This window comes from Syngnathoides biaculeatus, chromosome 22, assembly GCF_019802595.1.
Source record: "Syngnathoides biaculeatus isolate LvHL_M chromosome 22, ASM1980259v1, whole genome shotgun sequence".
NCBI classification, from domain to species: Eukaryota; Metazoa; Chordata; class Actinopteri; order Syngnathiformes; family Syngnathidae; genus Syngnathoides; species Syngnathoides biaculeatus.
This window is the reverse complement of record NC_084661.1, coordinates 18,085,460-18,099,368: the sequence shown is the minus strand read 5'-3', so window position 1 is coordinate 18,099,368 and position 13,909 is coordinate 18,085,460. Positions and strand designations below refer to the sequence as shown.

Below are 13,909 nucleotides of genomic sequence, written 5' to 3'. Positions count from 1 at the left end.
CCTTCTTCTGCGAGCTTCTTCGAAGTCATTTTTCTTTGTTTTATTTCAAGGTGCTTAATTTTTCCTCCCTTGTTTATTGTTATGATTCCAGTGTGTTCATATGGAGCTGCGGCCAAATAATTAGTCATTTCATTTTGCTGCGTTTGAGTCAAATAAAAATTCTCTCAAACAACTTTGAAAATTGTCAATTAGCGCATTTAATTTGGAAAAACAAAAAGAAAGCTTCCCGGTGTTTTGTCCCCCGAGCTGTTTGAGTATTCATATATTTATGTCTCGCTGCGAAATGAAGAAATATTAGTTGTGTCAAGAGCACGTTTGTGCGCGCTAACGCTTTCCTCCCCGCTGCTGCGGCCAAATGAAAGAACTTCCTCTTTGATTGGCCACCAGCGGCTTCTTGTAGCCGCACAAAACCCGTCTGGAAATTGAAGACGGAGCGCACGGCGGGCCCGGCGGCGCAAAATTAGCCACGATGGCAGCCTGGCACGTTTCTAGGATACTGGGGGGTTGCCACGGAAACCTTATCTACATCCAGTCTGGCTGCTCCGTGCGTGCTAGCCAAAACCCAAGAAGTAGCGTTCAAAATAATGTGCACATTTTTGAAGTTACCTTTCTTTGGTTTGTTAGCGTATTTACAGTCACAACAACGGAGAGCCGGAGTAGCCGAAGGACTTTTCAGTCGGTAGAACGAGAGGAAAATGCACTCGTGCCGACACTGTCAGACGCTCAGGAACAAGTCCCGCCACAAAAATGCGTATTCGTGTACACAAAAACAACACCTGGAGGCTATTTCAAATGAATTCATTCTGTTTCGATGTATTTTGTCGCGTGGCACGTTTCAATATTCAAATTTGTCATCCGATTACTTTCATTTGATGACTAAATGCCGCCCGCAACCCTCCGACAATCCGCAAGCGATAGAACGTCCGACCGACCGACCGACCGAAAAGTTTTGTCACTGTCCCTCGATGAAGACGAGTCGAAGCTCCTCGACTCGAGCCGCGGTCCTCACCGAGTCGGGCGTTTGTGGTTTTCCGTGGCAGGTGGTGATGCAGCTGGTGCGCCTGCTGCCCGACGGCCAGCGGATGAAGCGCGAGGTGGACATGGCGCTGGACTCGGTCTCCGAGACCATGACGCCCATGCACTACCACCTGCGGGAAATCATCATCTGCACCTACAGACAGGTCAGCTTCCACCTTTTGGGCGCTTTTCGAACTGGATTTTGCAGCACACAAATGGACACGTTTGCACCTTCGCATGTTTTTGGGAGATGGGAGGCAACCGGAGAAAAGCCACGCGCGCACGCACGCACGGGGACAACATGCGAACTCCACGCGGGTGGGCGGGGCCAGGAATTTTGACGCTTTAACCGGCAGCCCGCCCAACGGTCGCGAAACGTAAAATGAGATCGCGGATTGGACGCCGGCGCCCCACGGAGGGCGACGGGCAGCTCGTCTTCCTCACGTTTGAATGAGCGGAATGCGGCCGCGAGAGGCCCGGCGTGGAAAAATTGACAATGATGATGATGTAACTGAATGGAAGCCGGTCGGGTGCCGAAGGGAATGAAACCTTCCCGAAATATCCGTCACGGCGTTTCGCGCTGCTCATTTTTTGCAATGTTTTCAGACGGCACTTTGAACGGAACGTCAGAAAATTGCCGTGAAAAACGCAACTTGTCTTTCCAAACGCGACGTCGAGCTGCGAGTTGGGCTTCCATTGTTTTGCGTTCTGCGCAAACAAAGCTCGCCGAGGACAAAAGACGACAGACAGCGGCCCCCCTTCATGCATTTTCTGACAAACGGCGCAAGCCACGCGCCGCTGCGCACCCGCAGCCGTTCCCGGAGGCGCCGGAGGTACCCGGGCCGAGCCGGACGGAACGCGAGCCAACCAATGAGCGCCTTTGTCTTCCGTCCGCGTCCGTCACTTTGGAAAAGCCTCCGTTGTGTCGTAACTGTCATGAGATGTCGGCGAGGAGGCGTGGCTTAAACCGGGGGATTTGGGACGGGGGGGGGGGGGTCCTTTTGTAGACGGGCTGCCGCTGTCCACAAGTTCCGCCGAGTTGCTCCAAACGCGGCCAACTCTGCGCTCTCGTTCGCTGACGGCCTCGTCACTCGAGCCGTACAATAATCGTGATGATAATGCGTGATATTATAGATTTGTGGGAAGATAATAAGCTGAGCACATTTGGACATTCTGTTGGCGAAAAGTAACAAATTGCTTTTCATCTGGTTAATCAACGGGGGAATGGTTTGAAAACTCTGTTGTCAAACTTTTCACTAGCCGCCCCCTTCGCGTAATTCCACATTTCGAGGTCATTTGCGTCGGGGGTGGGGGGGCCCTCACAAGTGCCTCATTGTAAGGCCCCCCCCCCCCTTTTGGCTTTGGAGGGATTTTGCGCCGCAAGTGTGTTTCGGTTGACCTTTGCGATCGACACAGACGGGACGGCCGGGTCAAGTCCACATTGAGACGAGACTCGATTTACCCGGAGGTTACGTGTTGATACTGCGCCCTCACGCCCCCCCCCACCGCCACCACCACCAGCTTCGCTCCCCCTCCCCCCATCTCTGCTTTCTTTCCCCCCCCCACCCTCTTTCCGTTTAGCCTGAAAACAGCAGGCCAGGTGCTAAACAGTGCCAGATGTTGCTGGAAGAGGGGAAAATTTCACCAGCACTCTTGTCTCTCATATAAGCCCCCCCCCCCCCCCACCCGCACCAATCATTGCCTGAGCGCACCCCCCCCCCTCCTCCTCCACTTTGCCGGCGGTTGGAAAATGTGTCTTCCTTCCTTCCATGGAGAGAAACATACATTTACGCTGGGACCTGAAAGATTCCGCAGCTCCCAGAAAGTTTGGGAGGGGGTGGCAAATACCCGTGGCCCCCCCCCAAGCGTGGTACACGCGTCCTGCAACGTTGCAGCCGAAGGAGCCGGAAGCAAATTTCCATAAGCCGCCATCCTGCCGGGGCAATATTCCATTTCCTTCATGGGAAGGGTTAGCCATGTAGCGAACCAGCAATCGCTCGCTCTCTATTTTAATCGCTATTTATCTTCGGTAGTTTGTACTGTATATATGTATTTTTTTTTAATTTATGCACACAGTGTGTCATAACTTTTTCACACAGGGGCAGGTCACTTTGAATGGTTACTTTTTTCCTTCTAAAAAGTAGTCGTGTTTAAAAAGTGCATTTCAAGGTGACTTTTGCTCTCTTTGTTTGATGAGTTGAAACAATGGAGTGGGGAAACTTCGGGCCCAGTCCGTTTTCACAGCTCTTAGACGTTTACTCTCTCGCTCTTTGTTCTCTCTTGACATTTTCGCCTCATCTATCCATCCGTCTCGTATCCATCTTCGCAATCGTTAGGAGTTCCACTCCAGTCAGCAACCAAATCTTCCTTTTCACGGATAAAAGTGGACAAGGCCTACTTGGCCAACGTGGAGCTGGAAATATGGCCGCCGGACGGCGTGGACAAGCTCGGGCGGGGGAGGGGGGCCAACGCTTCTATTTGACGAATTGTTCATCACTTTGGATTTGCCAAAGTGGCTCGCAGGCAGACGTGACAACAACAACAACAACAACAACAAAAAACAAAACGTAGTCAATTCCAAGTACAGCTCAACTTTTTTTGCCAACTTTGCTTCCTTCCAGAAAGTTGTCGCCCTATTTCCATCCATCCATCCATCCATCCATTTTCTTTACCGCCTATCCTCACAAGGGTCGCGGGGAGGGCCGCAGCCTATCTCGGCCGTCGACGGGCAGGAGGCGGGGTACACGTGGGCGCATGGAGACAGATAACGGGGCAAGTTATTGATTCATGTTGCACGTTTTTGGGATGTGGGAGGAAAGCGGAGTGCCCACCCGGAGAAAAGCCACGCGGGCACGAGGGAGGACACGCAAACTCCACACAGGCGGGGCCGGGATTGAACCCGGGTCCTCAGAACTGTGAGGCCAACGCTTTCCAGCTGATCCACCGCGCTGCCGCCCGTATATACATTTTTGCGTTTATTTACTTGTGTACTGCGGGGGGTCGGCAGTGTTCCTGGAGCTTATTTATTTTCGGGCACTTTCCACAACTGCGAATGAAGCGACCCCCGCTTTAAAGCCCCCGGCGAGCGTTTCCAGCGGGCGCCGTGTGGCCTCGGCTCGCTTGATTGATTACCGCCTAAAAATATTTCTGCAATTGCAAAGTATTGCACCTCGTTAGCGGGGCCACGGTTGCGTAACTGGTTACGGTTCTGAGGAGCGGGGTTCAAAAAAAAAAAGAATTGCGACATAAAACGCCGACCCAAACGCGAGCTCCGAGGAGCCGCTTGGAAATTGGCCGTTCCACCTCCTCCAATCAGCGAAGGCCGCCGCGTCCTCTCCTGGAAATTCACGTCAGTCAGGTTGGCGTTTTGAGCGCGGTCCGAGAAGAACGATTATTTCCGGCTGCGCTGACGAGGCCCGCCCCCCTCGCCGGCTTTTTGTCATCTTTGTCTCCCGAGACCTTTTGCACTTTTGGCTTTTTGCGCTGGCTGGGGCCACATAAATGTTGTCGGTATGTTGGCTATGCATCCCCAGAGGTCGTGACGCACGAGACTCAAGAGTCTTAACCGCGAGAGTACAGAGTTGCATTACTTTGCTCCTGCTTATACGGTTTGCGGTTTCCATCCACCGAGCCTTGAGAAATCCCGCAAGACTTTGGTGGATGTAATCGTGACAATGTGGCTGAGTAACTGGAAAAAGACGGAGGAGCGGAATCTGTCGAAGCTATTAACACGGAGGCGCCTCCTCCTCGTTCCCGACTGGGCTCGCCTGAAGCCAGATGACACATCTCGCACGTCCGTTTGTGTAAAACGTCAACGCGAAACCACCTGCGAGTTGGCTTTGTAGAGTGCCGTCTTTTTCGTATTCTCCCGAAAGCTGCCGGTCGCGAGGTCACCCCCCGACGTCGCCGAGTGCGGATGACGTTACCGCCGGCCGTGCGCTCTTCGCCGGGAACACAAAAAGGATTCCCTTTACAAATGCGTCGGAACTTGTCGGAGTCAGACAAGTCACAGTTGGGGAGAAGTGACGTGTCGTACGAGTACAACGCGCCTTAGCCGTCGGTCCCGTGTTGGGGCGCTAAAAGTCGATCGAGTCCCCGCAAAATCAAGTCGTCACTTGCTGGCGTCGGTCAAAAGTCAAGCGACAGCATTTTGGCCACTCCCAACATCCACTTGTCGATTTTCGGGTCACGGAGCCGGCAACCCGCTCGCCGCGAGCAAGGAAGCCCAGACTTGTCTGTCCCCAGCCACCCGGTCCGGGTCTTCGTTGTCAAAGGGGGAACCCCGCAGAGCAGAGGAAACTCGTTTTATGCGGGATCTTGCGCCGCCACTCGCCACCAAAGGTGAGGGGAAGAACGTAGATCGACAGCTCAGGCGAAAACGCGCCTTCGCCACCACGGACCGAGACGGAATCCGCACCGCCCTTCACTTGTGAACCGGACCAAGGGTCCACGTAGAAACGGCAGTTGGGGGGGTTCCGTTTTGGGTCCGGCTGGGGAGGCTGGTACGGATCGCTCGGTTTAGCCCCGCCGACCCTTCCGGATGGGAATTGGCAGCACACGCGAGGCCAAACCAGCCAAATGGCTCAAATGCAAATGCTGCTCAAATTTTTGGGTTTGTGGCATTTGAAAAATGTTCCCACAAGCCAAAAAGTCCGAAACTCGCTTTGTCTCCTGCTACCTCATCGACGTCGTCGTCGTTGCAAACGTGGGCTTTTCAAAACATGCCAGATGAGTTTTTGATTTGGTAAAAGAAAAAGAAATTGCCCAGCAAATTTGCACTTGTGCCAGGTTAGTCGCTCGACCTTTAACCTTTAACAGTCCATTTTGATGCCCTTGGACTTTCGTCCATATTTGAGCACGCAGGTGTCTGCAGACGCTGTAGAAGGAGGCAGGCCGTATATGATTTTACACCTACTATGTAAATTGAGCAAGGTAATAAATATGCAAATCCTTCTCTCTTTTTTTTTTTTTTTTTTTTTTTTTTTCCTCTTGTTTCAACAACGTGAAAAGCATTTTTTGGGGGTCCCAGGCGCCGGCGGTGATCGTGTTCTCGATGCAAATCCGAGCCTCGGGCCATGGAAACCTGCTTCCTGTTCCTGTGTCCGCTGCTTGACAACGGACCGTCTTCGGTCCGCATGTTTGAGGAGGGGGGGGGGGTGGGGGCGCCCCTGTTGCGTCAGCCCGCTCCGGAACGATTGCGTTATGCTGAGCTTGCGCATTTTCATGTGATTACTGAGCGCAGTCACTCCGACTTGGTGGTCATCTTCAAAGGTGGGAAGAACATTGCAAAAAAAAAGAATAAGAAGAAGTTTGTTTTGCTTTTTATTCCAAATCGGTTCGATCTTTGGGGGGGGGGGGGGGATCCTTTGGATGCAAAGCTCATATTTCATTGTGTTACGTTATGAAAATGGCGGAAAGCAAAGATTCGTTTGACTTCTTTTTCGTGCTTGCGTTTAAGTTCATTTCCGACTTGTGTGTACTTTTTCACTTTGCGCAGGAGTTGGATCAGTATTTGGACCTTGACCAGAGTTATGAGGCATCGCTTTTTCTTTGTCTTTTTTTTTTTTCTCAAATTGGTGCACGCGAGCTGCAATTTTCGCACGAGGTCACTCACAATTGCTTTGACAAAGCAATGAAATTGCAAGCGAGACGACTCAAACAACTGGGAAGTCGAGGTAGTGCCATATCTGGACGTGTACCCAGAAGTGCAGAGTGCCCACAAATGTCATAATTAATTGACCATAATAATCATAATGAACTTTTTTTTTTTTTTTTTTCTATGAAGCACTTCTTTCGACTCTCTAAAATTAAACTTTGAGAGACACTTTGGAAAGGTGAGTCAGGAATTCCGGTTGGGTCCTTGAGGTAGGACGGGGCCAGGCGGACAGGACCGATTTGAGTCTTAACGGTCCTGGGAGCGGCTGCGAGTGAAGGTGGACCACTTCGGCCAAGGCTCAGCCCTGAAATCGACGAGCCGCGCGGGAAGTTGTCGGGGCTCGAACGCGGTCGGGAACAGTAGCAACGTAAGACGGGGAAGAAACCAGTCCCCCCCCCACCCCCCCCCACCCCCCGCCGCTTGGATTTTGGAAAACGGCCAACGTTGAGTCCAATAAATCTGCTTTTCCCTTTTTGTTTTCAAAAATCCAAAAAGCACAACGGGGGATGTTTTGTCTTTTTCTTTTGCATTTTGCGTCGCTTTTCTTTGTTTGGAGGAGTGAAGACGAAAGACAAAAGTCAAGTTTTGGAGGAAAGCGGCTTTTGTCTTCTTGTCGTCGCTCGTGTTTTCGTTCTGAATTATACCTCAAGGGCAAATTATGCCGGCCAGTGTTTTGTTTTTTGGTGGGGGGGGGGGTTACATGTTTAATTGTGCAAACGTGTCGTGTGGATAATGATGACTTTTGGATAGTTGTGTGATTATGGACGTCTCCTCTCGCCGCTGCTTTTCAAAGATCAAAAGCGGCAAGACTGAGAAGGAGCGTCATCAGCTCCTGCTGAGGAGTCTGCAGTATCTGGAGCGCTACGTTTACCTCATCCTCTTCAACACGTACCTGCACCTGGAGAAGAAGGACTCGTGGCGGCGTTCCTTCACGCTGTGGATGGAGCAGGTAGCCTCGCTTTTGCCAGCTTGCTTCGGGTGCCGTTGTTGTTTCTTCGCACGTCTTTTGTAATGTCAAAGTCGGCTGTTTACGTGCATTCCGGAGAGTCTTTATGTGGACCCTGTGAGAAAAATACAGTCCTGGGACATTGGGGGGGGGGGTTAACGTGAGAATCTGGCAGAGGTTGCGAGGGTTTCTGTCTTTTATGTATCAGGACGCCAAGTACTGCACGACCCACAAATCATTTTCATGCTGATATCAGCAATAAAGTCAAGTTGACCAAGCCAGAGGTTCTGAGTCGTGTGGACCCCCCGGGACCAGCTGTCGTAGACCCCGAGTCTCACTTTTGTGGACCCCAGGACCCACTCTTACGGGACTTTGGGACCAGCTTTGTTGTGGGACTTCAAGACTCCGCTGTTCTGGGTCCCGGATCCCTTTAGTGGCCCACTTCTATAGATCGAAATTGGTCAAATGTGTGAAAAGAAACATCAAGCGGAGAAGTGACTTTGGGTCCATGACCAAGAAATTGATTTTAATTGCGGGGGAATCATTTATTTTCAGATACATAACTAAGAAATACGGCGTTAGCTCTGCTGCGTCGCCACACGGTTACGTTTTTTTCCCACGGCGTTGCTCAGTCACTCGGGGAAGTGCACGCTTGGTTTTCTACTGCCTACTGCGACTCTGCTGGAGTGTAAAATGCGCCTTCCGTGTTAATTGCATCAACGGTGGGAAATGCCGAGATTCACTCCTAATCGTTGTCTTCTTTACAAAAGCTGTGCAGTGGCGCCATCTACGGGTATCTGTTAGTCACGGCAGCGGCTCGCGAAGCTGAATTTCACAGACAAGCTGGGGAAGACCGTCTTCCCCTTCCCGTTGGAAAATGTCCACGTGGTGAGGAACGTGCCGATTCCAGATGACCGATTAAAAATGTCCACAGCAGGGATTGGGGGGGGAATTGAACATCATAGAAGCAAATGTACAATACAGTAAACGGAACTGTTGAAAAATACGGTCGTAGAAATTCGCGATCCTTGGCCGTGTTCAGACCGGCGGGACTTTGTCCTCGAAAGGTCTCGCGCTTTGCATTCCAACGACAATTGCGGGCCGACGCAAAAAGACCCTTTGAAATTCGCCCTCTTTTTTTTTTTTTGTCTTTATTGGTGCGGAATAAAAGCGGGTCCGGCATTCCAGAAAGGACTGGAACAATCACTAAGACAACAGCTGTCAGAGAAATCTGCGCGCTCGACGGAGGCACAGCCTTCCTGTTATGAATACCAAATATGTGCGCCGCGTCCCAATAATTTGCTCGCCCCCTCCGCCGTCGACCCGCTCAGAATGAAGACAAACGTACGCCAAACGCTGCGCAACTTTTGATGATCGCGTGAAATGTGGCAAAACGCAGGCCCAATTTGATCCACTGGTGGTGGTCTTGCTCGAAACCAGGATGGATTTTGTTCAAAATGGACGCGAGCAAACGTTGCAATGAAATGGACAGAATAAAACATCCTTGCATTGATGGCAAAAGTCAGTCATTGCAGCCGCCTGCTTGTTAACTGTTGGCCTCAAATTCTCCACCCTGAAAAGGGATGTGGTCTGACCGCCCCCCAAGTAGAAAGTCCGCCATCTTAGTGACGCTTTATCGCAATCACCTTTCCCAGACGGCGTAGCGAGTGAGACCTTTGGCTGGAAATGGCGTCAGTACACGGCCTTGGTTTTCCAAATTCAGATCCTGCTCATTCGCAGAGGAAGGCCGGAAGCCAAGAAGGTGGGCGAGCTTTGCACCTCTTGGATGTGCCCCAAAAACCTCTCCAGTGGAAGCCACCTGCTGAAAGTATCAGATAGCCGCAGACAATCTGCAAAGTCTCTTGCACGTCTTCCAGGTCCTTCCTTCCTTCCATTGGGGAGCTTCGTCAAAGCCTGAAAATCTGGCGAACGACGCTCGCACTTGTTCCTGCCACCCACCCGGAGTCACTTTGAGGTCAAGCGAGAACCATGCCGACGAGACTCCGTCCGTCTCGAGGACACGTAATCCGGGGGCCGGTGGTCACATCGAAGGTTTGATTGCGATCGTACGACAACCCGAGCAGCAAGGCTCCCGTTTGCCGCAGGAACTTGGACTGCTCGACTCATACTGAGGTCAGCGGTCGGATACAAGCTCGGAATTGGCTCAAACGACGACTGTGACTGTGATTGTCGTCAAATTCTGTTCCTACAAGAAGCAAATCCTCAAGACCAAAACGTGACAAAGATCTTGGACTTGGTTTGTTTTTTTTTCCCGGTGTGTCACTGAGCCGAGGTCTGCGACGGGATCCAACTTTGGAATGCGCTGACGCAACAACCCAGCTGAGCAGATTGCGTCCAACGAGGTCTGGATCGATTGTTTTAGGTCGGCAAACGAGACCAAGGAAGCGAAGTCGGACGTTTTCCAGAAAGCGGAGAATAGTCGGCTGTCCTGATTTGAACTGACGTTACGTACGAAAGCGTTGCCGGGTGAGGAAAGCGAGGGACCAAAACCACTTTGACAGAAAGCTGCAACGGGGGCGGTTTTTCGAAACGTACACAAAGAGCGCAGCCTTTCGGGTCTTCAAAAGGACTCGGTCTGGCTCTGAGCTGTCAAAAGCAAGGCGGATGTGTTAAGTGGCCCACTTGCTGCTAAGCGTGCCCCCCCCCCCCCCTTAACCAACCAATCAGTGCCAAACAGCCTGCGGCTACGATCGGTAGCCCGTCACCAGTGACCGTGGCGGGATCATTCGTGACAAGCCCCGAACGTTGGGGGCGTTGGGGGGGTCCTTGCCCCCACCCCACCCCACCCCACAACACACACACAGACAGAGACACAAAGCCGCCGTTACGCAAGCGGCCGCTTTTGAAGGGTACGAGCTGTCCCGCGGCATGTGCTGGCCCTCTTTGCGTTGACGCTACTCCAATTTAATCGCGTCCCCCGAAGGCGCCAGCTCAGCGTCGGGCCGAAAGCGAGCCGCCGATATACGACGCCCCGGGCGTGAACGTGGCCGCAATATTAAGTTAGCTCACAAAAGTGACTACACCACTCACACTTTTGGATTTTATTCAGTACATGCACGGCATACAATACGCTCGTGTAAATTTACTGCATCCCCCCCCAAAAAAAACAAAACAAAACAAAACAAAAACCGTGTTGTTTTATTTATGAACCCTCACATCATCACAATTTGGTATTCGCATCTTCACCTTTTCACAGATTTTTGGATGGGATGGAACCTATGCCCCATTGAGAAGGGTGTACCCCAGGGCTCTTCCCCGGGGCCGCTACTTTTCCCACTTTTTATGAACAACGAGGCTAAAATCTCTTCAAAGATATGGTAATATTTGATATTGTTCCAAATCAGACATCTCACAGCCTGACACCACATTACAGGCAGACTTTAACTTTGTTAAAAAAAAAAATGAAAAAGATGGCTTGATGGAATCGCTGAGGCTTTCTTCGATGTCTCCGAGCAAAGGTCGAAGGCGGATGACGACGTCCTTTTTAGCTGTCAAGCTCGGTTCCTCGGTTGGAACAGTTGACCTGACTCACTTAGATCTGGCACCTTCCTTTCATCGGATTGAGTTGGCAGCAAAACGATCTGCCCCCCAAAAAAAGAAAATCGCTCTTTTCGAGGTGAGAAAAACTTGGAGATGAGTCATTTGTGTTGCCCGCTGCTCCTCAATTCACTTCAAACGCTTCAACTTTACTTTTCTCTGCCTCTCTTTTGGTCGTTTGGATTCAGAATCGCAATCATCTTTATTCGCCGCCCGCGTCGGAAACGTACAAGGGATTTGTCTCCGGTCGTCGGAGTTGCTGGAGTAGTCGACACAAACGCGACGGCCAGTCGCGGCGCAATAAAGGCTGCTGCTATTATTGAATATCTCGACTATGGAAAGGGCGGAGTCAGAGATGTTTTGTGGAAAAAAAAAAGTCTGCATTATCTCTCTCTGTCTGCAAATGTGTATTTGTACAGCGTAGCGCATTTCATTTGACCCGAGTCGGTCCGTCTCAGAACTCTGCTGGTTTTGTGTCCCGTGAGCATTTCTTTCACGTATTCAGGACTTTCCAATCTATTCTAAAGCTGACTGCAAAACCGGCGCAAGGACTTTAGACTCAGAGTTTTATGTTCCGAGCGCTTTGCTGTGGTCAGAACCCGAGCTGCGGCTGTTGAATGCTCTCTCTGGGGAGTCCGGTCAGAAGACCCTGACGATAGTCAAGTCTACTTGAGAGGAAAGGGACGGAGCAGCTCGTCGAGGGTGGCGTAAGTGGCATCCGCTGACGTGACGGCTTCAAATGTCCTGACTCGTTTGTTCCCAGAGGGCGGCTCAGGCCAGGGGAAAACCAAAGAACTGACAAAGGAAAGGAACATTTTGGGGATTTTTCAACTACGGTGTCCTGTGCGCGTTCTGTAATTAAGGTTGCGCTCCACCAGCGTTGTTGTTGTTGTTGTTGTTTTGTTGTGTTTCCATGGCGACGGAACGCCAGGTGGCCTCCAGGGCGGGCGTGTACGACATCCTCAACCGGCTGAGCTTCCGCGAGTTCGAGACCCCGACCGCGGGGGAAGCCCCGCTGGCGCGACTGCGCCGGCGCTGGCAGCGGCAGAACCTTCTCCCCGAGCTTCCTTTCCGAGGGCGCTTCCTCTGAGGGCAAACGCCGTTTCGAGTCACGGACTCGAAAACTCCACTCCACTCGTTCCGTTTGGACTCGACTCGTCTCAACTTTTCCGTGGACTAAAAGACTCGAGATTCCAAATGCAATACTACGTTGTCATTCCTTTCAAAATGCCTTTTTTAACTTCTAATACTTTTTATCCTTGCAAAGTGAAAAGTTTTGTCATGACGTCACTTCAGCCAACCTGGTTGTTGTTGAGTGAGGAGCTCTTTCTTGTCGTACGAGTTTGCAAAATGACGAGCTAAACATTTCACTGACGAATATTTTCTCCTCAGTTTGACTTTCTTCTTGTAACTTTTGGACTTTTTCACTTGTTTAACTGTTTCTCGCAAAATGTGAACTTTTTGCTTTGTTAAAAAAAAATTTTGGCTTTTTTTTTTCACAAAATGACTTTTTTTGATGGATTGACTTTTTTTTTTTTTTCTCGAAGTGAACATTATTTGACTTTTCTGTCATCAAAAGGAATTTTTCTTATCAAATTGAATTTAGTCTCCTTGTTTTTTCGTGTCGACGCTCTCACGGAAGAATTTTTTTGTATGAATTGTAATTTTTTTGCATATTTGGCCTTTACTGTGGTCATAAATAGCAGTTCTCTTGCTATTCAAGTTGTTATAAAGTAATGACTTTTTGTTTATTAATATTGACTTTATTCCTGTCAAACGCTGACTTTTGTTTTCTCACATTGTGCAAAAATGGAATTTAATTGTGACATGGCAACTTTTGTCTGGTTCGAGTTAGACGTGTTTCTGACTATTCGGACTTGAAAAAAAAAATGGACGATGTTCTGTTTCCTTTTTTTTTTTTCTAAGAGCGCAATAAAGTGTTGTGCTGCATTTTATGCGGGTTTTTTTTTGACGTTTGTGTTTTCCCTTGCCAACTTTTTTCTCTTTGGCGCTGGTGATGTTGACTTGGTTTCTTTTTTTTTCCATTTTTTTTCTTCCTGTAAAAAAAACATCTGTAAAATTGAAACTTTATATCTTGTCAAATTTGTACTTTGGCTAATTAAATTTGTGACATTCTTAACTTTTTTTTTCTTGTAATATGACTTTGGTCTTGAAATGATGACTTATTCCCATCATATTACAGGTTTGTTCATTTTTTTTCCACTAATATTGGAACAGTCTCAAAATGAGGGCTTCATTTTTATAATATTACACGATTATTCTAGTAAAACACATTTTATTCTTGTAATATTAGAGCAAAAAAATGTTTTTGTTTTTGTAAAAATGGCTGTTGGATGTTAAAATTCTTTGAAGTGTATGACTATTTCAAAGTAAAATTCTCTTCAAATTACAACTTGAATGTAAAATTACAAACGTTTTTGAGGAAATGAACGAATACAACTTTTTTTTTAATTTTCTGTTTTAATCTGTCAATTTGCTTCAATTTTCCTGGAAAATTACAAAATGAAAAAAAAAAATCCAGTAGCATTTTCTCATAAAATTATAACATTAATCTCAACATTCTCTGAGAATTCAGTGCCATACCCCGCTTTTTTTTTTTTTTTCTGTCTCAGCATTTCCGCTCGATCTGCCGCTCACCACTGATAAAAAAAAAAATAATAATAATAAAAATAAAAAAAAGACTGTCTGGCTCATCGGCCACCAAAACTGAA

General features: G+C 49.2%; 1 protein-coding gene across 3 annotated transcripts in view; it reads left to right on the top strand.

Moving 5' to 3' along the window:
• pald1a (phosphatase domain containing paladin 1a) overlaps positions 1-13,632 on the top strand; it is a 37,364-nt gene extending 23,732 nt beyond the window's left edge. For all 3 annotated transcript variants that reach the window (XM_061809386.1, XM_061809387.1, XM_061809385.1), the window contains exons 18-20: positions 1,041-1,181; positions 7,467-7,622; positions 12,109-13,632. In XM_061809386.1, the coding sequence (XP_061665370.1) occupies positions 1,041-1,181; positions 7,467-7,622; positions 12,109-12,267 (456 nt within the window). In that variant the 3' untranslated portion in view covers positions 12,268-13,632. The remainder of the gene's footprint in view (positions 1-1,040; positions 1,182-7,466; positions 7,623-12,108) is intronic.
• The last annotated feature ends 277 nt before the right edge of the window (positions 13,633-13,909 follow it).